The following is a 26110-nucleotide window of genomic DNA, read 5'->3' on the forward strand; positions in this document are numbered from 1 at the left end:
CTCTTGTGTGAACAGCATAGAAGAATGGGAGCAGTTGAAGAAACAGGATTAAATGAGACAAATGAGATGGAAAGCAACAAATCCTCAGTATTTTATTATGTGTCCTTTATTCAGTTTGGATGAACTCAGCATCTCCTGACATGTTTAGTAAAACAGACGCTTGCTTCCAACAGCAACCGAGTCCTTTACGGGTCCATTTGAGCAAAGCTCCACTCGTCCCTGTTAACATGTGACCCCCGACCAGTCACTTGTGATTAAACACACGTGCTTCATACACAGTCACTCATATTACCTGGGTTATATCCTCCTTGTTCCCCCATTTTTTTATGACAGAGTTGCGTTCTTGGAAAGGTATCTGAATTGTCGCAGCACCCGTGCTGCTGCAGCTGTCAGTGTGTCTATGTGCTATCAAAAGATAATACATTGTGGGACTTTTTACAAGCACTTTTTATACCACTGGCTATTTGTCTTTATGTGATCCATTGTGTTGAAGGGGTCAGAAGTGCTGTTGTAGGCTTTCACAATAAAATAAATCCTGACTGGGCTTCATATAAGCTGATTTAGATGTTAAAAGTACTGCACAGTCATTTGAATTTCTGTTTTCTCCAGAAAACACATACTTTAGTTCTCACCTGCTGCCTGCTCATATGCAGTTCTTTTTTAGAATCATGCAAACCTAAACACACATTGTAGGATCATATGCAAAACACACTAAGCATTCAACACTACATTTTACAGCATGTTGGCTCACTCTCATGACATGCTGTTGACTTGCTACTCATGCAGCTGTCTTTTCAGTTCAGATTAGAGACGAGTGAGCAGTGATAACATGTCATTTTTCTCATCATGTGTTCTTCAGTGTGCCATTTTCCTCGACATAGACTCCACAGAGGTGCATGACCGGCTAATTAAAATCCTTTAGGTGAAGTTTAGCCCTGAATGAATGAGCTGTACGAGATGGTGTTGGATCAGATATTAAGTGGAAATGCCCAGACCATATTTCCCAGACATTTTTCTCACTGAAGAACACAGCAGGAGATTTTCTGAGTCATGAGTTCACAACAACAGGAACACTTCTGGAACATTCAGGCCAGGGGTGACACCTGGGTAGCGCAGAACATGGCATATAAATTCTCTCCATCCCTGCAACTTGATTGAGATTTTTAATGTCGATGCTTATCGCTCTTGACTGTCATCTTTTCAGGATGACATCTTTGTTGGTGTCTTCTCTGTGTATGATTCCTCTTTCTTATCCTGAGATATTTATATTCTTCTAGGTTTGAATCTGTTGTGTGTTAGAAACCTCACCCACTAGCTGTATTCTCACATGGGACATCTCATTGTCCCGCACAGGTAGTGTTACAGAAGCGTGGAGGAGAGCAGGTCCATTTCCAGCCTCTGAATTTCACAGATTCTTCTCCATGTGATCCACTGAAATCTTTATTATTCTGGCTTCATTTCTTACAAAGTGAGATTTGGCCTTATAAATGAAACATGGTCGAAGCTTTTATTTATAGCTTGACTCTGTATTGATTAATATCCTATTGAACAGTGCCTACTTAACTTTTTATTCAGAATGTCACCAAAGACTGGCAGCTCACAGTCTTTGGTAGAGATGTGATCAAAGTAACCTACAGGGTAAACTATGAAGCTGTCAGATAATGTGATTTGCTTTATTCTGTTATTATTTGTACAAGATTAGTGGATTCTGAGATTTTTTTTTCGTTTTGCATCAGGCCAAGAAAAATCCCTTTAAAATATGGTTGCTGCCATTTCAAAAATAAAATAGAAATACTTCAAGTTACAACAGAAGAATCCAACAGTCATCTCAGTTATGTGCCAAATTATCTTTATCAACAATAACCTCAAAATGTTTGTTACAATTTGTTAAAATTATTCTTTAGGTTAAGGATTTTCTCCCTCGACTCAAGTGCACACACATGCGCACTCACCAAACCCTGTTATCTATTTGTCTCTGTCTCCCTCGCTTTCACTCTCTTCCGGTGAGCTCAGTAAGACGGGGTGTGATGTGTGCCGCATCACAGCCCCCGCACAGCTTGTTACTATAGCAACACAGGAGACGAGAGAGCGGGAAAATTATAGAAGGGCAGAGATTGAGTGTGAGAGAGAGAAAGAGAGAGTGTGTGTATGTGAGAGAAAGAAAGTTTGTGAAAGAGAGAGAGAGAGAGATCAGGATGTTTACGCGAGTACTGTGCATGCTTCCATCTGCGTCCTGTGGGTTCAGTTTTACAGGTTGGAAATTTCAGGTTTTGAACAACAAGGGAAGGAGATTGTTTCATGTTTAAATCCATGCACCTGTCACAGGCTGTATAACACCAATTCATGTTACTTAATGCTTAAAATTCCAGCTATATTCCAAATGGCTCTTCTATTTTCAGAATATGAATCTGCTGCAGAAACTCTGAATATTAATGATCTTCAGCTTCCTGCTTCCCAAATTCAAGTTGAACATTCAGAGAGAGTGTAACCCGAGCTACTGCCATAATAAATTCGTTTGAAACGTATCCAAGAGGCTCCTGCGTCATCAAAGGGAGAAAATGGCTCTTTGACCAGGAGGGTTTTGAAAATAATAGATAACAGCTGAGCCTACTGATATGTTTAACCCAAAGCAAAGCAACAAATACAAGGTCTTATTTCATTCTGAATAATTTTTAAGCATAAAAAAGTCAAAGAAGTTTCAGATATTCAATCCTGAACCAATCAAGAAAATGGAAGCTGAGTATAAAGGCAGAAATAATCTACAAGGAAAGTTCTGTTCATTTTCAATATTCGATGCATGGGGTGTCATCAGCAACAAACATCAGCACACCTACAACCAATCAGAGCATTGAAAAGTGTGACGTATAGTGTTCCTTGTGTAAAGTATGTTCAGGATACAAAAATGACATTTGATTTTGAAAAAGTTCAATTAAACTGTGTGTCTGCTCTTCAAACTGTTTCATTCAGAGGGAATCAATCAATTTAAACCCATGAATAAACCTCTAATAAGATCTGAGGTGAGATGAACAGAATATATTCTGACACACAACATTAACCACATTATTTTATCATCTGTATCACCTAAACTGCCCTCTCAATGCAGATAATCTCATTTTACATTGTAAAAACGTATAGAGGGAAATAAAAAACAACACAGAAATAACAGTTTAAAACAAACAAAACAATATCCAATATCTGCAGAAATGTTGTAAATGTTTCAGACATATCGGTTGCTTCTACAAATACAAAAGAGTAATATGCAATTCACACTGTCACCAATGGAGCATGAAGCTTTTGTGTGAGAACTACAAAAGGAAGAGAAGAGAACAACTGGCTCACAGAAACCAGCTACACCCATTTTCACCAGCCTTCACAGAGGAAAAATACACATACAACTATCAAATTAAACATATCACAAATTCTAAATAGAAATATATGTATAACCAATTCATGTTTCACTCACATTGAGCAGTTTAAGCAAAGGAAATCATTAAGCACATAACTCCACGGGCACAGTGTGGCCATAGAAATATGCTGCCACAGCAAGAACATTCCCAGTGAACAGAGTATGCTAACAGCGTTAATTAGGATACACGGAGGACATGCAGAATTTTTACGCTGCTGCTCAGAATAAAAAAAAAAAGCCCATCAGAGGAGCTTACTTCCCAAGGTTGGCTGAAAAAATATCAAATTAATGAGTTCAGCTGTGAGGAACCGACACAACCACAAATATCAGCAGGTTACATCATCCCCTGTCAACGGATTAGACACAAACATCTGTCTAATACTACCATCATTAATCCATGTGTGTAGTATTTCCACTCTGTACCTGCTTCATAGTATGTAGGCTACATGGATCTATATGTAAATTACTACGCACATATGCACACAACCAGATACGCTTGTATTTTTTGCATTTGACGTATTGTTGTTTTCATGAGTCATGTGTAAAGCACATATTAAGTTGAGCTCGGGTAACACTGAAGCAGAGAGAGAGAAACATGAGCACTGGTTTAGATACGAGATGTGGGAAACTCATCAAAGTCCAGAATAACATGCTGCTAATTTGCTGTAGATCCGTCTGGTGCTCTCTCTCTCCCCCTCTCTCTATCTCTCTCTCTGATACACACACACGATTCTGTGGGCGATAAGCTGGATGTCTCGTTACTGGGCATTAGTTGCACCTCTCCTTGCTAATCCCTGCTGTCAAACAGCCAGGCTCTGTGTGTATATGTGTGAGAGAGTGAGTGTGTGTGTGCGTAGGCCCAACCAGTATAATTATTTCCATCGTGTAAAGCAGGGAACCGCTCTGACTGCTGCTTCTAAGACACGGGGCCCATCATTAGGTTACACAAGATGTCCATTAATGGCTGTGTGCTTGCATCTATGTGGACCGGAGTGTGTGTGTGTGTGCGCGCGAATACCAAAATCTGGTTCCTACACATCCAATATTTATCAGACCAAATCACAGTGCAAGTTCCGGTGCCTCATTTTTGTGCCTCAGCTTTGTTCTGGAATAGTTTTCCTGCTTACAGGCAACATAAAACATTACCACACGTGTCACGTTAACATAACCTACAGATGGCGCTAGCATGCACCTAACCTCAGCCTACATTTAGCTTAGCTACCTCAAACTAGACTTGACGCAAGAACAAGATAACCATAGATTAAAGGTCAAAAGTGCGACTGTTTCTCACAGGAAGGGATTCAGACACTGACGTGCAGCAAATGTTTGAATACAACTCGTTGTGAATTTAAAAGTATCCATTTGGCACCGCTATTGCTAAAAAAAAAAAAAAGACACACAACAAAGATTCCCAACACTAGTCAACGCACATATGGCCTGTGAAGTATTGTATTAAAACATAATAAATAAACCTAACCTTTCCTTGTCTTGAATCATCTGGCTGTTTTGAATTTGAAATAACTGCCAAAGTATTTCACTCCTTCAAACTCACCTTGATCTGGTCCCTGCAGGCTGGGACTTTTGACTTTGAAAGTTAAGTTAAATGACTTTGATTTGCCGCAGAGGTCTTTGATCGTAGAGAATAAGAACGTGTGGGAGTGCTGAGAGGAGAAGAAAATGATAGACAGAGAGAGCTGGAAAAGCAGAGACTGAGAAGAGAGCATCCGGGAGCGAGGGACCAGAGGGCCACCGTGGTGATAAAGATGAGGCAGAGAGTAATGTTTCATTGGTGGTGTATTACCTCAGCAGGTGATATTACAATGTCTGCTGTGCTGAATATGAGAGACGACACTTTTATTTGTGAAGCAATAAAAAGTGATGAAGCCAGACTTGGAGGAAAAGGTCGAATACGCAGAGTCTATATTGCCCTCTAACTCTCTCCTCCTGACATAACTCCTCCGCCTCAGTGTCTCCAAACATTTCATAAGAACATGCTTATCCAACCTTATGAAACAATGCCATCTTCTTTTGTCATTTATCCCCTGAACCTGAAACCTATGAAATATAATTTCAAAACTTGTGTCCGAATGGTCTACAAATTGTTAAAGGGACTTTTCAAAACCAAAGCAATTCACGTCCATACAGGCGTTCTAGTGTCATTAATTACCCTCATTCATACTGACAAACTTGAAAACACACATCACCTGATTATTCACATACACTGGGCATGTGCGTATCGGTAACGGGAAGCCCCTTTGCTGAATATCTCCCCTCTGTTACCAAACAACTATTCCCAGCTGCTTTTGGCATGTTTTCTGAGGAAGACATTTTCTCTATGACAAACTGTGATGGAGCGAGTCTGAACAAGCCCTGAAGGTCAGTACGCACTGCTGAAGTTAGCATGCTGGAAAAAAAGAATCAAATGTACCATTTTTCTCCATTAGGCTGGAGCTTTTTGTTAGTCTCCATTCCTTCCTCAGCCTTCTCCTCCTCCTCTCCTTCTCACAGTGACCTTCTTCAAGCTGTGGTGTGCTTCAGTGAGTCAGTCCTGAATGAAAGAGAACGAACAGAATCAGTTTTTACCGCATTTGTTTTATAAAAAGGGGAACAACAGTGATCCAGCAGGAAATTGTAGTTTTATGAATAAAAACATTTACCCCACTTTTCTCTTCTCTTCTCTTCTTCTGCATTGATAGATTTGTTTCTGTCCCCATCACACATCAAACTCGAGCGTCTTGTCTGAAGCTCGGGGGAAACCAGCAAAGTTGTCAAAATCTGAAGTACATTCTGTTTGTCTATACTAGTCTGAACAAAGTGTGTGTGGATGAGTGTTAGAAAGATATTTTGGTGTGTGGGTTTATATATATATATATATGTATATATATATATATATATATATTCATATGAGACTTATCTTTACAGACAGTTGAGAAAGTGAAGGTGATTCAAAAGTTAATGAATTTTTAGAGCCTTGGGTTGAAAAGGGTTTATTTCAGGGTTTGGTTATATGAATATTTTAACTGTAAGGTTAACAAGTGCAATGATTGATTTATTTTCTAAAGATCAAGGATCAAATGCTCATTTTGTTGACATTTTCCACGTCTCTTATTCACAAGAATATATTTGTCTGTATCAGAAATTACTTGATGTATTCCTATTATTCTATTCTATTTTCATCCAAGCAATTAGGTAAATGAATTTGAACAATTATCTGACAATGTAATTATGGTTCTGTCTGGAAAATAAATTGCAAATGTAAACAACAGAGAGAAAAAATCTAATGAAGGAGAAGGACAAAAGGAGTTAATGGACAAAAGTAATTTAGGAATTAAGAAAATGACAGATGGGACTGACAGTAGATACATGAAGAAAGCTAGATAGATTGATGGATAGATACATATAAACATTTATACATGCATAGAAGAAGAGCGGTAATACAAAAAGAAGTGTGGAGAAGGGAGGGAATCGATATGAAAGATAAAGAGAGAGGCATGTGGTGGAAGAGATGGGAAAAGAGAAAAATGCAAGATGAAAACAGGAAAAAGATGAATTGAGAGAGAGTCAGAAGAAATGCAGACAGAGTTTAATGAAGTGTGGCATCGATGGATGAGTAAAAGTGAATATGCTACCTAGGTAAGCAGGCGTGTCTGTGTGTCTGTGTGTGTGTGTGTGTGCGTGTGTTATATTGAATGACGGGCGTGTAAAGCGATCCGATCACTCACATAATTACACAGTTGGCTTCACACATGGCCATGCATCCATCTCTCTCTCTCTACCACACACACACACAGTTTAGTGCCACAAAGTCTGTGTGTGAGACAGTTCTGACATTTGGCGTAATGAGTTTTGCTGTTGTCATGGTGAACTTTGACCTGTCAGGCTGAGGCTGTTTATAAATGAGGTGTCACGATTAGTTGATAGTTTCCTATCATGTTACAAACTGACAAAAAATGTCAGAGGTCAACTTTTCCCAAAGTGTCACTCTAAAATGTTCTAGGAATGAACGGGTTATTGCATTTTATTAAAAATGTTATGTATCATAGTTGCACTGTGCACGCATATATAATTACAACTGGATTTACTTGATTACAGTCATTTTCTACTTGTAGGTGATCACAGATTGTAACTGTGTGTGTGTGCTCATGCTCCATGTTCACTTTTCCTGGTCGTGGTGTCGGTCCAGCTAATTAATGCTGTCAGGTTTGGTTGGTGGACTGGTTTGTGTGTGTGTGTGTGTGTTTGCGTGTGTGCATGTGCAGAATGTACAGTCGTAAGCAGCAGATGCTCATCTAGACTCTCCGCCAGGTTGCCATGGCAGCTCGAGAGTGGGTGGGTTGAGGTCAGGTGGCATTTTATGATTGAACCTGTGCAGATCAGCTCTTGGTCAGAATGAAATATTTTGTCAAAAATCAAATCTGTGACCCAATTTCCTCGAGCTGAAACGATCTTACTCCAATGATAACGGAACCAACCAAATATTTCATTTCCAACGATAAAACTGAAACGCGTGCCACTGCATTCTATCTACGACTGTATCGTGACCAGGCACATCACGACTGAGGTCAGAGGGAGACGATAATGAAATTGAAAATTTGCTTTAAGCTGTGGATCACTAAACACTGTGCTTCACTCACTGATCAAATATTAATATTCATTTTTACTCAGTTCAGCAGGGATGGCCTAGCTCTTGTTTTGGTTTGATCTACAATAGAGTTCATGGAATGATGCAGTCAGAACAGTTTTAATTGATCTGTACCATCTTCTCCGATCTGAATTTAGCAACCTCAATAAAAATAATAAATAATAATAATTTATTCATTTATTTAATATTTAAGACCGTCTCTTACATAAATGTCCAAATCACCATGTCTTATCCTGTCAGATCCTCATCTTTCTTAATTAAAAGATATAACATATGAGAATGGCCGTATGGCTTATAAAGATATCGGACATGCAAACTCAATGTTACAAGCTTGAATGAAAACCTGCATGTGTTTGTCCAAGTCATGTTTTTCGACTTAGTTTTTAAAGTACAGAGATAAAAATGGAAAGAAATATGGAAAATGATAAGAAGGATTAACTTCCTGGCAAGTTTGGAAATCAGTCTGAGCTGGAATGCTTCTTATCACTAAAGCCAGTCAGTCAGAGAACTCGTCCATTGACTGCTTTTGTCAAAAAGACAGTGAGAACCCTCTTCAGCTGTGAAATTGAGTCAGAAGTCCACTTTTTAAAGTTCTACTGAAGGTAATGTGTCGACCTATAATTCTGTACTATTATACAAATAATGTTCCCACTATTGGTAGACAGGCTGCATAATGCTAATTGAATAGTGAATTGAAAATTAAGTGTGTGTGCGTGTGTGTGTAAGAAAGAGAGTGGGAGAGGGTGTGTGTGGGTGTCTGTGTGCATACACTTAAAATCCACTGTGCTTTAATGAGACACAAAGTACAGACAGCAGGTTGAGCGTGGGCTGGAAACCATGGCAACGGCCTTGGGCTCCGAGACATGTAGAGACAGAGAAAGAGAGAGAGAGAGAGAGTACCAGGATTTCATTAAGAACAGTTATTGCGATCAAGAATAGTGAGTGAGGGATCAGCTTAATTGATGATGACACACACACACACACACACACACACACACACACACACACACACACACACACACACACACACACACACACACATGTTACATGCCAACATATACCCTGAAGACTTCTTGTAAATCCCTATTTTCATGGCAGCATCGCCCACACAGTTACACACTGTGTTGATCAGTAAACTGTGTGTATGTTTACGTATCCTTGTTGAGCTTCATGTTCAAAATCCATACTGCTCATACACACACCCTGTAGGCTGCAGTCTTCTGAATCGGGGGCAAAGAGTGCACAGCTTAGATGTATAGATTTCATAGGGGTTGCCCGTAGTGCACGTTTGGTATTTTTGTTGTCTAAGGAACGTTGCACGTTTTCAGTGCAGGTTCAAAATGGGTGGAACTGGGAGCTATAAATTAGAGGATTCATTCATAATAATAAAATCAGTGGGTGTGTTAAGGGCTAATCACATCAAATACAGGAGAGTCGTCCTCGCCAAGATTTTCTGATTTTGTTAATAGAAAATCCTATTTGAGATTCCAAAACACAGCTCAGCACTTTTCCCATTAATCCTCATTGGTAGGAGTTTGAAGCATATGGATCCACACATTGACCACATGTGCCGTTACACCTTATTTCTAAACCACTGTGTTCGAGTCAGCTGGAGGTTTTCGTCAACCTCAGTGATCTCTGAGATTCGTATGATATTGTTTGGTCCACAATTTGCCTCTGTGTATGTTGACAAAAATGACTGTTACAGGAAATTGGCATAAAAACCAATAAGCTAAAAGGCTAATTCATTTAATTCAGTTGTTGATAGTCAAACTGTGTAATTGTGTAATTTAAAATAAACTTGTTCAGCCAGTTTAACATGTTGTGAATTTTAATAGTAAAAACGTTAAATCAAAATGAAAGCCATGGGAGAGTTAATACATTCATATACATTAATTTGTTTGTATATATCAATAGATATATTAATAATAATATAATAGACAGTGTGATTTAACAAGTAATTTCAAAGCAATATGAGTCCAGATATTTCTACTACACAAAACTGGGAGGTGAAAAACTGCTAAAATGATCTGCTGTTCCTGTAAGAAATGCATTTCTGTGCATTGAACTCTAGGAGGCAAAGTTTTGCAGTACAATTATGAAAGAATACATGTTTTACAGCTTTGTGTATAGTGTTGACATATTGTGTTCAGGCTTGACACCTGTATTGCAGTTTGCTGTTTTGAAGACAATAACATTCAACCCTGCTGCGCTTCACCGCCTACTGTGACTCAAGGCAAATCACCAAGAAACCTAACAGGTGCAGCTGAATACAAACCCAACGGTGGGATAGAAAAATAGCTCTGCACCAGAAGTGCTCGTAAATGTGTCTTTTGCAGAGTGGTACAGGTGAAAACTATCCTGTGTCAGTGATCCTTGCTGTTTCATTGAATTCTAAGTTATGAGGGTTCAACAAAAGTGTGCTCTTAAAACATACATTTAAATATGTTGTTGTCACATCAAGACAAGTCATTGGCAACAAACATCAAAAACATTTGGTATAAAATAGATCTGCAGATTTCAGATGAGAATGTGTGGGTGTCAGTGTGCAACCTGGGAAACTATTAAAATCCTGTTTATTGTACTATTTGTGCAAGGCAGAGAACACAGAAAATATAATTGTGATTGTGATGCAGAGCTTACTAAACATATTATTTCCTCAAGGGGCAATTATAAATGTGTTGATAAAACACTGCAGTTCCCCCCCTGCAGCCATATATGTCTTTAAGTATTTTATTTCAGTGATGTTTAATCACTAACAGTTTAACACAGTGGGATTTAAAGATGTTTGCTGAGAACATGAACATGGTGAAGGTCACAGACTGGGTTCGAAACCAGACTTTACTTTTTGAAATTAATAAGGAGGTTTTTTTTCTTTCCAGTGGTGATTTATCCAGGCGTGTTTGTGTGTGTCTGTGTCTGTTTCCACGTTATGTTGGCCTCTGAGGAGCCGCAGGTGTAACCTGCACGGAAACTTGCCAAACAGGTGGAAGCCAACGAGAGAAAAAGGATGGGTGAGAGACAGAAAGCGAGAATTTAAACAGTGACAATAACAAGTACGCCTCATAGATGGACAGAACCACAATGAAGATTTTGGTGCCTTCATCCGGTACCTTAGCTCTGCACTAAATGTGCCCTGCTTACAGGCAATTTCAACTTGCCAATCTACCTTGGCAAAGAATAAAAAGGTTCAGTTCTGGCACCTTTTTAGGCACAATAGCATTTCCAAAGTATAGATCGGAAAAAAAACCTAACAATGCCCAACCCAAGTATAGATGTAAAGCATGTGTTGCATCGGTGAAAAAGTAAATGACAAAAGCATTAAAGGAAAAGCAAAGGGCATATTGACAGATGGATGCAGTGAAATGTGGCAGAGTTGGAGCATTGGGAGAAGGAAGAGGAGAGGAAAACAAAATGAAAGGACTCTAGGGAATGCTGAAGGTGTTAATGACAGAGGGCGAAAAACGTCGAGGGAGAGAGAAAAAAAGAAATCTATTGACAGGATGAGAGCGCCTGATTAATGATCAGGGATTGTTTACTTCTGCATCTGTTTTCTCTGCCTCTGCCTGTCAATCACTTCTCTCACTTTGTTTCTTTCTCACTCCTCCACCCACCGTGTCTCCTGATGTCAATACCACATTGTGCTAACTACACCCCAGAAGGAAATACTCCCAGAAATACCCCAAATCGTATTCATTCGTTCCTCGGGGGGGAGCTGCCGATCGATCCGTGCAGTGTGATAATAGCACTTTGTTGCACCGCATGGAACAACATCCGCTGTGTGTCACCAGAGAACAACATGTGCTGAGAATCACCCAACCAAAATTAATTGTTATTGAAATAATGATCCAAGCATCCACCATCTTGATATTTTCCTTCTAAGCCACAGTGCGTCAGGGAAATACGTCTGTGGTGACAATGTGATTGTGACATGCATTACAGTTGTTTATTTGAAATGATTTCACCTGTGACCGATAATAAGTGACACGGTAATTTGTAATTGTTACAAAAAAAAATCTAAGATTTCTTTTCCTGACATCAGGACCCACAGGTTTGAAACAACTGATATCAACAGCGTCTGATCATCCAAGCTTTGTTTGGAGTTTGATTTGTTTTATCATGTGACATCAGACTTTCTGAGGCACATTTCATGTCCTTCTGTCCTACAGCAAACATCAGCTGTCAAATTAAATAGTGTTTTTTATTCTTCTATCTTTTATCATCTGTAACTGAGAGCTAACATGTTCCTTTAAAGCTTGAAGGTGGGAGTTCCAGCTTCCTGCTGTTAGCCAATCACAGTTTCAAGCTTGGGACGCACAACATTACTGGCTTTCTGCTAAGGTGCCATGGTAGCTGTCCATGCAATGCTAAAGAGAAGTAGGGTTATGGCTGAGTGTTCTGTAACTGAGGCGTGAATAGAAAAAGCGGCCTGTTCACTTTGAACGGGGTGACGTCATGTGTCGCAGAACTGCATTGTGGTTTGTTTTGCTTTGCTTGCATTGTGTGTAGGTTTGGTGTTTATTAGTTATTTGAGGCTATAAAAACAAACCTCATGAATGACAGCTGAGACTGACTCGTGACTGGCCAAACTTGTAGCTACCTCACTACAAAATGGCACATTGGACAAGTGGAGACATGACATTCATCTCATCGTCTGTGGTGCCAGAACCACTGCTCACAACCCCCAACTGATTCCAAACAACACATCTCATGCACATTTATTTGTATGTTTACAGGTCTGGTCTGTCATATAATGGACAACCATGAGTTGTGTTTACAGCTCAGAGGTAGAGCATGACCAGAAAAGAAAGAGAAAAAAAGAGAGAGCTACAGACACCCAAATGGTGACAGACGGTGAAGGCAGTTTACATATGCACACAAGCACTCCAATCGGACCAAGGCTAGGAGGACTGCTGTAGGAGAAAATGAGTTTTGTTCTCTGGAGGCTGAGAGAGGAGGGGGGAGAGAGAAGGAGAGAAGGAGAGAAAGAAGAAAGTAAGGAATGAAAATTTCCATTGGAGGAACTGAGGATCATTGTTTTGCCTTAGGCCACATTGGCAGTAGTAGAAAGGGGGAGAGATCTGTCTTTCACGTCCACTTTTCACTCTTTTCCTCCCGCTTTATCTTTCTTTTTCTCACAAACACAGACACACACAGACACACAAAGACACACATACACACACTCTGTGCCATCTGTGCCTCCTTAAGGAGCAATAAACCCAAGTCTCCTCCAAAAAATGCAAACGACAGTATTATGTCTCCACAGTTTATGTGCGTGTATTGTGAAGCAGATATATTCGTCTTGCTGGTGTCTGACGGGGCACGACTGCTGAGCTGCAGCCAAAATACTCCATTTGACCTAGATCATCTGAGCACCCGACTGGCGTATGTTGGTGTGTGTCTGTGCGTAGTGTTTATGCCTCGTTGTCAGCGATATGAAGAATTTTGGACTTTGCCCATAATGATACAAGAGCTCCCTCCCACATGTCTTCTGACTCCCTGCTTATCCTTCTGTTTTTGTCGTCTTTCACTGGGCTTCTCCTTGATTTGGTATTTCTGCTCCTCAGTCTCCTGCTCTCCTTCTCTGACGTCTTTTGTTTTTTTGCCAAGCGACTGGAGCATGATGCCATATTGGTGCCCTGCGCTTCAGCTGTCAAGACAACTGTTTAAATTCACCCAATAACTGGCATGCACACACACACACACACACACACACACACACACACACACACACACACGTAGACATGCACACACACACACACACACGTAGACATGCACACACACGTAGACATACACACACACGTAGACATGCACACACACACACTGAGCAACTGTAGTTAATTTTAAAGCATCTGTAGGAATTTACCTTTCACATATGAAGAATGCAGCGAGAGTTTGTCCAATTCAAATGTGTTCACAACAACAGGAACATTTCTGAAACATTCAGGTGAAGGCTGGCACCTGAGTAGAGCATGCAGGCAGGACATCATGAATGAGTTCTGCTTCGGAAAGCAGAGTGTTTTTGTTTATGGCTCATCGGCATAAGTGTATTTGTTATATTTTTCCAAGATGACATGTCTGTCTGGTACTTCTATGTGTATGGCACCTCTTTTACATCTTGAGATATTTGTAATCTTCCAGTTTTGCGTCTATTATGTGTTAGAAACGTCATCAACACGCCCACTGCCTCACTTGACATTTTCCTGCTGTATTGTCACATGGGCTCGCTCAGACATTTTGTTGACATTTTACCAGGGCGGCTGGCGCACACACACACACACACACACAGAAATTCTCTGGGAAACTTAAGTTCAAACAAATGTAAAAAACTTAAAGAAGACACTTCTTCTCTCTGACTGCATCATACTCAATAAGACCTACTTTATCTGCAGGAAAAAATGTGTCCTTAACACTGAGCGAGACTGTCCTCAAGTTGACATCATGTTATTTTAAGGATGTCCATTTACAATGGTTGGACACAAAGAAAGGTTGTCGTCATACTTCTATCTCAGTCTCCTCACAAATTTTTTATCTTTGAAAATGAGAATATGTCCAATCAAATTCTCCCTCAACAACCAGTGCAGCAAAATCTGCAGAAGTCTTTTGTATTAAAGAACAACGCTACCACAAAGAAATGATGAAAATTATCTTTGGACTGTTGGACCCTTTTTCAAGTCTCACATATAAATTAAAAGCTTTGCTTAAATGTTCTGCTTGTCGTTCCTTGTGTTCTGTGACAGTGACGGATGGGCAGACAGGTACGACGTGACGGACGGATTTGTCAGGGAGGCAGCCGGTGGTATTACCATCAAGCTCCAGTCGGCCGACGTGAAGTGGTTTGACGAGTACTATCTTAAACTTCGGCCTGAGAACAACCTCCGGAACCCCTGGTTTCCAGAGTTCTGGCAGCATCGCTTTCACTGTCGGATTAAAGGCCACCCACAGGAGAGCAGCAAGTACAACCGCACCTGTAGCAGTGAGTACAGACCGAAAATAAGAAACATAAGTAAACGGGCAGTCAGGGGAATTCTCTGTGGTGACAGCACTTTAATATCATTTTCTTCATGACGAGGGATTGTTAGCAAAACCAGTTACGTTTATTATTGTTTATTGTAAAATCCCTTGAGACATATTTGGGAAAATACATTTTTCACATCACAGGCTACAGTGTCAATCTGCTTTTATTGATAGGACAGTATTAACGCAAATAACATACACTCACATAATATGCAAAAAAAACACCCTGAACACACACATTCCGTACAAAACCATACACACACAACTTTCCTGTTCATCTGTTCATACCCTTTGGGGCTACGAGTGCACTCTCTTTATGTCCATGTATTTGTCTGTCCCCCGTCCCTCTCTGTTTCGGTTCCTCCATTAATCAAAACAGTGCATGAGAGCTGCATCAAAGGGAGTCATGTCTCACTTATTCTAATGAAATGGGATGTGAAACAGGACAGAAAGGAATGAGATGCGAAGGGGGAAGTGGACGATGAGAAAAGGGGAGAGAGCAGTCTTTGATGTCAGGAAGAAAAGAAAAACACTTTCCTTTATTAAATTAGAAAGAAAACCTGAAATTAAGACTTGCACTGATATACCAGAATTTTTTTTCTTTTCTCCTCTGTCCCTGCCCTCCCACCTCTGCAGAGCGAGAGTCGCTTCGGCAGCAGTACGCACAGGACACCAAGATGGGGTTCGTCATCAATGCCATCTACTCAATGGCATATGGCCTGCATAATATGCAGCGGGCTCTCTGCCCAGGTTATCAGGTTGGTACCGCTGTGATGAATGAATAGAGGGACACTAAGACTCAAAGAGATGAAGGAAAAAAAAGAAGGTGCCAAATGGGTTTTTGCTGCCATGTTACAGTAGAACTTGTTTCCATGGGCCCCTTACTTACCTCTGCCAGGGAGGTTATGTTTTCATTGCTGCTTATCTGCTTGTGTGTTTTATGGATTACACAAGAACTAATGAAGCGATTTAAGTGAAACTTGGTGGAAGGGTGACGTATGGTCCGAGAGAAAACTCATTTGATTTTGGAGCAAGTTTAATAAAGGTATTATCAGATCAGGGAATTTATTAACTTTCTTTAATATTGGGAGATTTTTTCAGATGTTTTCTCAATAAATTATACAGGCTCACATGAAACAGAAGAACATTTAGGCAATTTCAATCAGTAAATCTGTATTTTATTCTATATGTTACTTTTTGTGAGTCTTACAATTTCAATCTTCACGTCATTTGTATGGATGATGCACTGTGGTATGATTTAGAGTTCCAGTGTTGCAATAATCATCATACTTTGAATATACAGTTAAAGGTTAACTGGAGGAACTTTTTAAACTACTTTATAGCTGCTGCATTCAGTTTTATCATGAATGACCATTGACCACAATTGAAAGTTACTTTTACAGATTCTAACCTGAACATGTGGATCAGGACATATGTGTTTTTCATGACGCGACTGTCCATGTATTTTAAGGGTCTATGTGATGCCATGCGACCTATAGATGGTGCCACACTGCTGGACTTCCTGATGAAAACTAACTTCACCGGCGTGTCAGGGGAGGGAATCTTATTTGACGAGAATGGAGACTCACCCGGCAGGTGAGTGCAGTAACTACAGAAATTACATCCTCTCTTTTTTATGGGGTTTTAGGTGGCAAAGTTGAAATGATGTATTTATGTGTAACATGTGTTGCATGTTTTCACACGTGCTCTTTTTTGTGTACAGGTATGAGATAATGAACTTTAAAAAGATGGGGAAAGACTACTACGACTACATTAATGTTGGCAGTTGGGACAACCGTGGCTTGAAGATAGACAATGATGAAATCTGGCCCAACAAAGAGGCCATCATCAAGTCAGTCTGCAGTGAACCCTGTGCCAAAGGAGAGATTAAGGTAAATAAGACTTACACAGATATCATTTCTATTTACCTGCTGTTCTGTGTCTAGTTTACCTATTCTGTAATAAGGAATCATTAAAAAATTTATTTTTGTTGGACCTTGAAAAATAGAAAGCAGTGGTAAGGACTGTACATGACTAGGTTTCTTATAGGCCAGTCAAATTCTTATCAGCATTGCTCATAAGGAATTTAAATAATAAAAGAAAAGCTCCATATGGATACAGTGGCTGCTAGAACTGAGCTGAAACTGATGAATAATCCAGCTCACTGGTACTGGAAGAAACAGGCAAACAGTTACAATGCACACTGTGCCTCTTCTAGGTGATCCGTAAAGGTGAGGTGAGCTGCTGCTGGACGTGCACTCCCTGCAAAGAAAACGAGTTTGTGTTCGACGAGTACACCTGCCGAGCCTGTGAGCTGGGCTCGTGGCCCACTGATGACCTCACAGGTCAGTGTCTGTGTGTTTATTTTTAACCTGAAGTCACACACAAGAGCAGAAAGAACAGAAACACCACAGTGAACTCATGGAACGACTTTGTTTTAACCATGCTCCTGCATAAAACCTTCTAATATCAGGGAGGTAGCGGTGTTGATATTTAACAGATCTTAAATATGAATTAAGGCAAAGACTTTTTTTAAGGTTAGGTTTGAATTAAGGTTAGAGTAAGTCCTCAGGAAAACAATATAAGCAATGTAATGTCCTCTGAAGTCACATAGACATGTGTGCTTGTGTGTGTGTGTGTGTGTTAGGACCTTCTCCAGCATTAACACTGACCTTGTCAGGACCAGTAGACCTCATGGGGATCAAAGCTCGGTCCTAATAAGGCATAACTTAATTTATGAGCTCCTGGTTAAGACTAGTGGTAAGATGTGAATTGTGGGCAGGTTAAAGTAATGGTTAGGTATGAATTGATCATGGTTAAGGGATAATGTTTTGATTTGACTGTCTACAATTAATGAAAGTCAATATAAAGTCTTAATAAGGATAGCTGCACAAACCTGTGTGTGTTAGTGGAATTAGATAGTGTGTGTATTTTCTCTGATTCAATGTGCTATAACAGCAGTATTATTACTACGATACAATAAGTCCTCTACCAGTTATATTAGATAAACAGAGAGACAAACCCTCTGTGTCTCCTCTCCTCTCTTCTCCTCTCCTCTCCTCTCTTCTCCTCTCCTCTCTCCTCCTCTCCTCTGTTCTCCTCTCCTCATCCTCCTTCTGACGATGAACGTTCAATGCAAATGCATCTCAGTTTCAATGAAAACCTATTTCCCCTCCACTGCATCCAAAGCGGTTGGTTTTTGTATGCTGCTCATTACAATGCTTTGCTAGCTCCTCAGCATGCTCGATGATTAAAACATGAACCGAGCCCTGCTGAAAATTCAGATTGAGCATCTGTGCCAGAGACAGAAGCGTCCTCCGCCTAAAACAGGGAGTGAAACAGGGAGAAAATGACAGAGAAAGTAGACACTGAAAGACGAGGGGACGAAGAGGATGGAAAGTGTGTCTGGGGTTACAGATGTCTAACTTTTTTTAGTATGTTTGTTCACATCTGTGTGAGTATGTGACTCATTTCATCAACAGTAAATGCTGCGTGTCGCCCAGCGGGGGGTTATATAGAAACAGTAATAATGAGGTGTAAACAAACTGCTTGCCCTGCTCCTCTGGCAGACATTTTGATCCATCTCCCTCAGGCCATAAAGAAAGGAGACAAAGTGGGGGAGAGATAAAGGGGCAGAGGGAATAGTACAAGGTCTCAGCTGGCAGGGACCAGAGGTAAAGTGGGTGTGAATAAGGACAGAAAGCAATGGGAGAGTTTAGGGGACAGCAATTTAGCATAACAACAAGAAAAAAGACAGTGAGAGAGAATTGACTTTCAAACATGAAGAGATGCTGAGAGTGAGTATGAAAGAGAGCGGGAGAGGAGGAGAGATGAGATGAATAGAGGCTGTGGCAGAGGCAGCGACCAGGGAGAGGAGCAGAAAAATGGAAAAGGGAGGATTAGCTTTGGGATTTGAGTCTCTCCACTGATGAGTAAAGTTCCACAAGTCTGAGTCTGAGAACGTTTAAGCGAGTTTTCCTCAAAACTTTATATTGACTGAAACCCTCCGAACCGTCACCCTCCCCCCAACGCAGCAGTTTGGCTCGGGGTCAAACACGACATGATTTCCTGCAGCTCCTGTGAACTAATTAAGTTTTAATTTGCAGAGGTAGTCGATGCTTACAACACCCATGAGAAACACACTGATCTGGGATTTTCAGCCCCAACATTTAGATTGATGTGGCCAGGATTCATTTCTCTGCAGGTTCTCACTTTTCTGCCCATCACAGATTTTTCACAGTTGGGTGGTCCTCACCTGTGGACAGGGGAGACCTGGCGAGACGGGAAAGATTCTGTCTTCCCCAGGCTGCATGAGTTAGAACTCAGTGTTTTGAATCATGATTTATGAAGGCTGCATCCTTAACAAAAAATTCTGTTTCTGTTTGCTACCATCCACATGGTTCCTTTTCAGCAATTACACTGTTGTTGATGCCCCTAGACCAAACCAATCTCTGATTTAATAAAGTTTAATGACTGTGTTAAGACAAAGTCATTAAATTACTTAATTCTGTTAAATGACTATTCTGTCTTATCCTCCCTCTGCGATTTCCAGTTCTATACAAGCAGGTCTGTGTGTGTGTGTGTGTGTGTGTGCGTGTGCGTGCGTGTGTGTGTGTGTGTTTCTGAGAGACAGAGAAAAGAGCAAGATAGACAGAAAGGAAAGAGTAAGGATGATGTGGAGTGACGGGAGGTTTCAGTCTATGTGTGCCCCTGCTGTTCTGGTACGTCCAGACCAACCAGCTGGATAATTTCAGCAAGTGTTAGGACAGATCATAATTAAAAATGTCCCTTTAATTAATGGCTCTTTATCTCCAGGCCTACGTGGAAGACAGAGCTGGGGGGAGGAAGGTGGAGGGAGAGAATTAGGGAGAAATGTGGGACGAGTGAGGAGGAAGAGAGATGTGGGGAAAGATGGGAACAGGGTGATGGATGAGAACTACAGAAAAGAAAAAAAGAGCGACAGGAAAGGGATCAAGGTTGAATGACATGAGCAGAGAAGATGAAGGAGAGGAGAGAGTGGACAGAAGAGAAATCTGTAATGCAGGGAGAAAAGTATGTTTCAAAACAGAAGATAGAAGGTGAGCAGCATCGAGCAGCAGTGGCTAATGAAGGTGCCATGTGGAGTAATCCGTATAATATTTTATTAATGGCTGGATATGTTTAATTAATGGATTTGATACAGATTGATGGTAACTGAAAAAAATCACACACACTAATTCAACTATACCCATGTTTCCTAATCATGTTTAACTCCTTTGCTGACCCACAGTATCACACAGTCAGGATCAGGTGCGGTCTTTAGGCTCGGCTACAAATACTACGAATATAACAATCGTGAACCTTCACCTCCCGTTCACTTCCAATCTGTGAGTGTGAGGAGGCGAATAAAACATTTGTAGCAAAGCACATCTGCTGCGTGGCGTCCTCAGAGTTATACTTTGATGAACTCTGACACGCGACATTTGCGTGTGTGTGACAGAGGCGTCAGTACAGGACAGTCACTTAACTTTCCCACATGGAGATGTGCAGCTCCAACTATCCCTGACCTGTACGGTTTGCTGCACACTGATGGTTCACCTGAGCAGATGTGGGTGAAAGCTTGATGTTAAAAGATACAAAGGCAGAGAAAGATATCAATACAGGGTTAAATGTTGACAAAAGAAATAAACCTCAGGTTTTCTCTGTATTGTTCAGTTGCTGACCTTCACACACATCAAACTAGAAAGGCCATTTAAATTGGGCACCATTTTCGTTTGGACATAGTTCTAAAACTATTGAAGATTCATATAAACTGTTGATTCTCTACTAAATCCACATTATATCAGCTACACAGTGGCGGTAGCTACAGATTTGATGCCATATTTGTTACCATACAGTGGGTGAAAAAAGCCTGATTTTATTTGGATCTGCACCAATCACTAGATATTGGCTTATCAAACATGCCTGATCAAGATCCATACATTATTCTCTGGGAAATTGGTGAAAATGTCAAAAAAATGCTTTATCTCACACTGTGAAAGAAAATTTGAAAAGAATTCCTGGGAAAATTCCAAAACTGAATAGGTTCATTCTTTGTCCATGTCCAATGTGCCCTTGACAAACAAACAGACCAAACATGCAGACAGGAGAGAAAACATAACCTCCCTAGCTGAGGTAAAAGCTCTTGATTTATTTTGTTTCAAGAAATCTATCCCTTTATCTCCAGGCTGTGACCCAATCCCAGTTGAGTACCTGCGGTGGGGAGACCCTGAGCCAATAGCTGCTTTGGTCTTCGCCTGCCTCGGTCTAATGGCCACATTCTTTGTCACTGCCGTCTTCATCAGGTAACAAATCTGTAATCTCTGAGACATGTAAACTGAGGATAGAACTGTAGATAACAATGCACTATAGAAATAGAAAGTTTAATACCTACTTTGCACATTTCTACAATTTTCTTAGTCTATGTTTCCTGTGTGTGTTGAAATCCTTCTATATACACTATATGTCTTCATTTTCCATATTTGTGCACATAAGTGAATAAACATATTTGTATTTAGATTTCGGGACACCCCAGTGGTGAAATCTTCCAGTCGGGAGCTGTGTTACATAATACTGGCAGGGATCTGCCTGGGTTACCTGTGCACCTTCAGCCTCATAGCTAAACCCCACGTTATCCACTGCTACCTCCAACGACTGGGAATCGGCCTCTCACCTGCCATGAGCTACTCTGCACTTGTCACTAAGGTGAGGACGGAATTAAGAATTTTGCAAAGTGAGTATGAGATAAAAGCTGTGGCAGATGTGAGAGGTTCGGGGGTAAAGGACACATCTACTTCTGTGGGTGGAAGCAGGGCTGTGCGGACTGAATAAGAAACAGGAAATTTAAGATTGTTATCCCTTTTTATAAATAGGGGATATGGGAATCGTTACATCAGAAGTCAGGGTATAGGTCAATCCTACACTGCTTTAGAAATGACCCTAAGTTTATATCACAATATTGTGACCTCCTGTGTTTACTCACAAATAATGGCGCAAATGGAAGGTCCAGTGTGCTCAGTGTATAGTTAATGAAAATATCCTGACGTTGTTTGTGATGTGACCACAGACAAACCGCATCGCTCGGATCCTGGCGGGCAGCAAGAAAAAAATCTGCACAAAGAAACCTCGCTTCATGTCGGCCTGCGCTCAGCTCATCATTGCCTTCCTCCTCATCCTGCTGCAGCTGGGCATCATCGTGGCTCTCTTCCTCATGGAGCCACCTGAGGTATCCTGTGTGTGTGTGTGCGTGTGTGTGTGTGTGTGTGAGTGAGAGGTCTTTTACATTGTTTGTTACTATTTGACAAACTTTCAGCTGGACTCACCGATGGAGCTTTAAATGCTGTGTTCCCATGAAGAAAATAATTGTTGTTGCAAAAGCCTTTTCAGGTTCTCTTATTTGTGATCCCATGTTCCCTCCTGTTTATTTCAGGTGATTCATGACTACCCCAGCATCCGCCAGGTCAACCTCATTTGCAACACCACCAACCTGGGTGTGGTTACCCCGCTGGGATACAACGGCCTGCTCATCCTCAGCTGCACCTTCTATGCCTTCAAGGTACTAACAGAAGTGTAATTACAACATTACAGTTCTGAATTAAAACATTGAATATGCTGAAAAATGAAAAAGTCCTAAATCTTCACAGGATAAGATATACTGACAATAACTGGGTGCTTTAAAGCTGTAGTTGGATCCATAGGTTATTAAGTATATGAACATGTCTCTTTTTACAATTTGTACAGTGCACATCATCACACAACAGAACAGCAATGATGAAACCACTGGTAATGTATTGCTGCTCTACAACCTTTCAACAGCAGTAAATGAAATTTTACTGCAACAAACACATAAAAGAGTCAATGTTTAATTAGCGGTGGCCTGCAGCGAGTGAGAGCCCAGTGGTGAAAAGAGACAGCAGCTGAAATAGACTGTACATCAAGCAAATACATTTTCTGTGTTTACACAGCAGCAGAACAAACCAATATAACTGGTGGTTGGGGGGTGGTTGGGTTGTGACCCCACGTTTCACATAACGTATCAAACTGTGATGCAAAGGCAAATGGTTCGCAGCGAACACAGTCTTATCTTTAGCAGCTGTATAGAAATGATTGAATAAGGCTCTTACTTGTCTTTTCTTTCTCTTTCACTTTTCTCTCCTCAAGACCCGCAACGTCCCGGCTAATTTTAATGAGGCGAAGTACATCGCCTTCACCATGTACACCACCTGTATCATCTGGCTGGCCTTTGTACCCATCTACTTTGGGTCCAACTACAAAATTATCACCATGTGCTTCAGTGTCAGCCTCAGTGCCACTGTGGCTCTGTGCTGCATGTTTGTACCCAAGGTAAGGCTGAAGCTAAAGAATAAATCACTCTTTTATTTTGTTTGTTTTATCTGTTTCTTCACATGTTTCAGTCACAGTTTCTGCTTCAAGACACCAGTAATACGTTTTTGGAAGTTTGTCAGTAGAACCAGAATGATTTGTTGATTGGCTGACAGTATCTGTGTTTATATTTGCAGCTATACACTGATACACCGAACATTTGCCATTTTTCAACAATGAAACAAAAATGTGCAGTCAGATTTTTCATATGTCTGGAAAGTTTTGATAATGTTTCAGTCTGTATTTTGTCTGTCACTGGGGCTGTTCTTGGTTGTTAAGTCATTGGAGGGTCCAAGCTCGGGTATTTTCGAGATGCCGCAGTGCGGTGTCCCTTGCTGTAATTGTAGATCTCAGATGGTGGAATAGACATAAAACGAAGCCCGTGTCTTCTAATGTTAGATAGCTAGACTGAGCTGTGTGAAGATATAATGAAGTGGAATAAACTAGTCAGGTGTGTGTGCTCCTGCTCTTTGAGGAATTTAGTCCCTTTTTACTCTTATTGATGCATCAGTAATAAACACGTGATGTCACACTTAACAAGCGATTTACTTTTTTTGGGGGCAGCCAATTTGACATGGAATAGTCGTTAAACACATATATGATGGTTCAACTCGTTTGTTGGAATTGTCTGCATAGTTGGCAGCATTCATTCATGCGACTACTATCACCTTAGTTTAATTTCTACTGAATGGCTGCTGTAAAGAAACACTTGTATTTCACTGTATTATTACTTTTTGCAGTCATAGTCACACAATACAGTACAATGTTTGAAAACTTAAACAAGACTATAATGCGCTAAAATATGTCTTGCTTGTGACCATGGAGAGTTGTAATGCACTGGCAGAACTCCCATAAACTACACATGAGGGTTCAAGTTAAGTTTATGAATAAATAATTAAAAAACTGAAATTAAATCTCACTTAATGTCTGCATTGAAGTGGAAAACCCATTTCAAATATTATCCTGTGTTATGGTTTCTCCCACTTATGTGCTAACAGCTACATATCCTGTGGAGCTGAATAAGAAATGCAATCAATAAAAACAATTAGCTGCCTCTTTAGAGAATTGTATGTTTATTAGAGCTCTATGTTTGCTCTAAATTAACTGGTCCTTTTGTGTTTTCATTTCTATCAGGTGTACATCATTTTGGCCAAACCGGAGCGTAACGTGCGCAGTGCCTTTACCACTAGCACCGTGGTGCGCATGCACGTGGGTGATGGCAAATCTTCCTCAGCTGCCAGCCGTTCATCTAGTCTGGTTAACCTGTGGAAACGCAGAGGCTCCACTGGAGAGACACTCAGGTACGTGTGTGTGTGTGTGCGTGTGCGTGTGTTTGTACACTAGTGACGTCTTGGCCAGGTTAATGCCAGGTTAGTCCTCAGTTACAGTTTCTGTAATGGCCCCACTCTGAGACTATTTACGGTGTGTGTGTGTGTGTGTGTGTGTGTGTGTGTGTGTGTGTGTGTGTGTGTGTGTGTGTGTGTGTGTGTGTGTGTGAGACAGAGAGAGAGAGAGATTGATTCTCTGAACTCCCCTAAGCTGCCTGATTGTTCTCCTGACCCTAACATGAACTGCAGACAATGGCCTAATGGAGATGTGGCAAAGGAGAGAGACAGGAATGAACTGAGGAAGGCAAGATAAGGAGAAGAGTGAGAGAGAGACAAAATGGGTGGTGGGAATGGAGAGAGAGAGAGGTGATGAGCAGAAGTGATGGAAAAGAAGGAGGAAAGCGCTTAAGGAGTGGTATGAAAAGAAGAGAAGTAATAGCTTTCACAGCCAGCTTAAGGCCATCCAGAAGTCATATACTGTGACAGGGAAGCGATCAGAGGATACAAAGGGAGTGACGTCACTTGCCAGGAATGAAAAGGGAGACAAGAAGACATTTTCGTCTGTCAGCAGGTTACTCCGGCTCTCGCAAGCACGATTTCAATCACACTCTTATGAGAAATGTCAGAAGTGTTTCCATCTTTGTTTCTTTCATCCTCTTTGTCTCCTCTGTCCATGTCTCTTGGCCCTATCCTCCTCTGTGGGTGGTGGTAATTGGCAGGGCTGTCTATTTCATGGGTGTGGGGCTGGGAGCTGTTGCCTTTGAGATGCTGTCATTGTGCCGTCGGAAGAGACGCACAGACATGAAACCGCTGGACCACAAGGGAAAAAGAAAGAAATCTTTAAAAAAAAGAAAGTAATGTTTGACTGATGGTTTGAAGCAAATGTTTGACTGATGGTTGATTGGTGTTTCTTCACCAGTCATTAAAATAATCATCAGAGCTGGATACAATACGAAACATGTAAAATAGATCAATTAAGTTCTGTGCAACATGTGTTTCTTCCAGTAGCAGTGGTCCTCCACGCTCCAAAGCCTTCTCTTTCTATGGGATGTAACAAGTGGATCTCATCACTCTGCATGTGTGCAGGTCGACACATGCAGCGGCATATGGATGCGTGTGTGTTCACGTGTGGATGTGTGTAGTGTCTACAGGGTTATTTCAGTTACCAGCCCAGCCTCGGCGATGTGAGGTTTAATTAGAATTTATAGATTAATCACACTTATTAACCTGACAAAGGGATATGAGGAAGAAATGTGCATGAAGAGGAAAGTGGAAAAAAGATGGTTAAAAGAAATAGAGAGAGAACCTGACAAGGAA

At 40.8% G+C, this 26110-nt stretch overlaps 1 protein-coding gene across 3 annotated transcripts in view; it reads left to right on the forward strand.

The window, feature by feature from the left end:
- Positions 1–26110, forward strand: part of grm5b (glutamate receptor, metabotropic 5b) — a 67560-nt gene that overhangs the window by 30947 nt on the left and 10503 nt on the right. For all 3 annotated transcript variants that reach the window (XM_069534672.1, XM_069534674.1, XM_069534673.1), the window contains exons 7-17: positions 14789–15024; positions 15702–15823; positions 16537–16661; positions 16789–16957; positions 17284–17410; positions 21271–21388; positions 21602–21788; positions 22150–22308; positions 22513–22638; positions 23244–23426; positions 24600–24766. In XM_069534672.1, coding sequence (XP_069390773.1) covers positions 14789–15024; positions 15702–15823; positions 16537–16661; positions 16789–16957; positions 17284–17410; positions 21271–21388; positions 21602–21788; positions 22150–22308; positions 22513–22638; positions 23244–23426; positions 24600–24766 — 1719 coding nt within the window. The remainder of the gene's footprint in view (positions 1–14788; positions 15025–15701; positions 15824–16536; positions 16662–16788; positions 16958–17283; positions 17411–21270; positions 21389–21601; positions 21789–22149; positions 22309–22512; positions 22639–23243; positions 23427–24599; positions 24767–26110) is intronic.

The sequence above is a fragment of the Paralichthys olivaceus genome, chromosome 11, assembly GCF_024713975.1.
Source record: "Paralichthys olivaceus isolate ysfri-2021 chromosome 11, ASM2471397v2, whole genome shotgun sequence".
Classification (NCBI taxonomy): Eukaryota; Metazoa; Chordata; class Actinopteri; order Pleuronectiformes; family Paralichthyidae; genus Paralichthys; species Paralichthys olivaceus.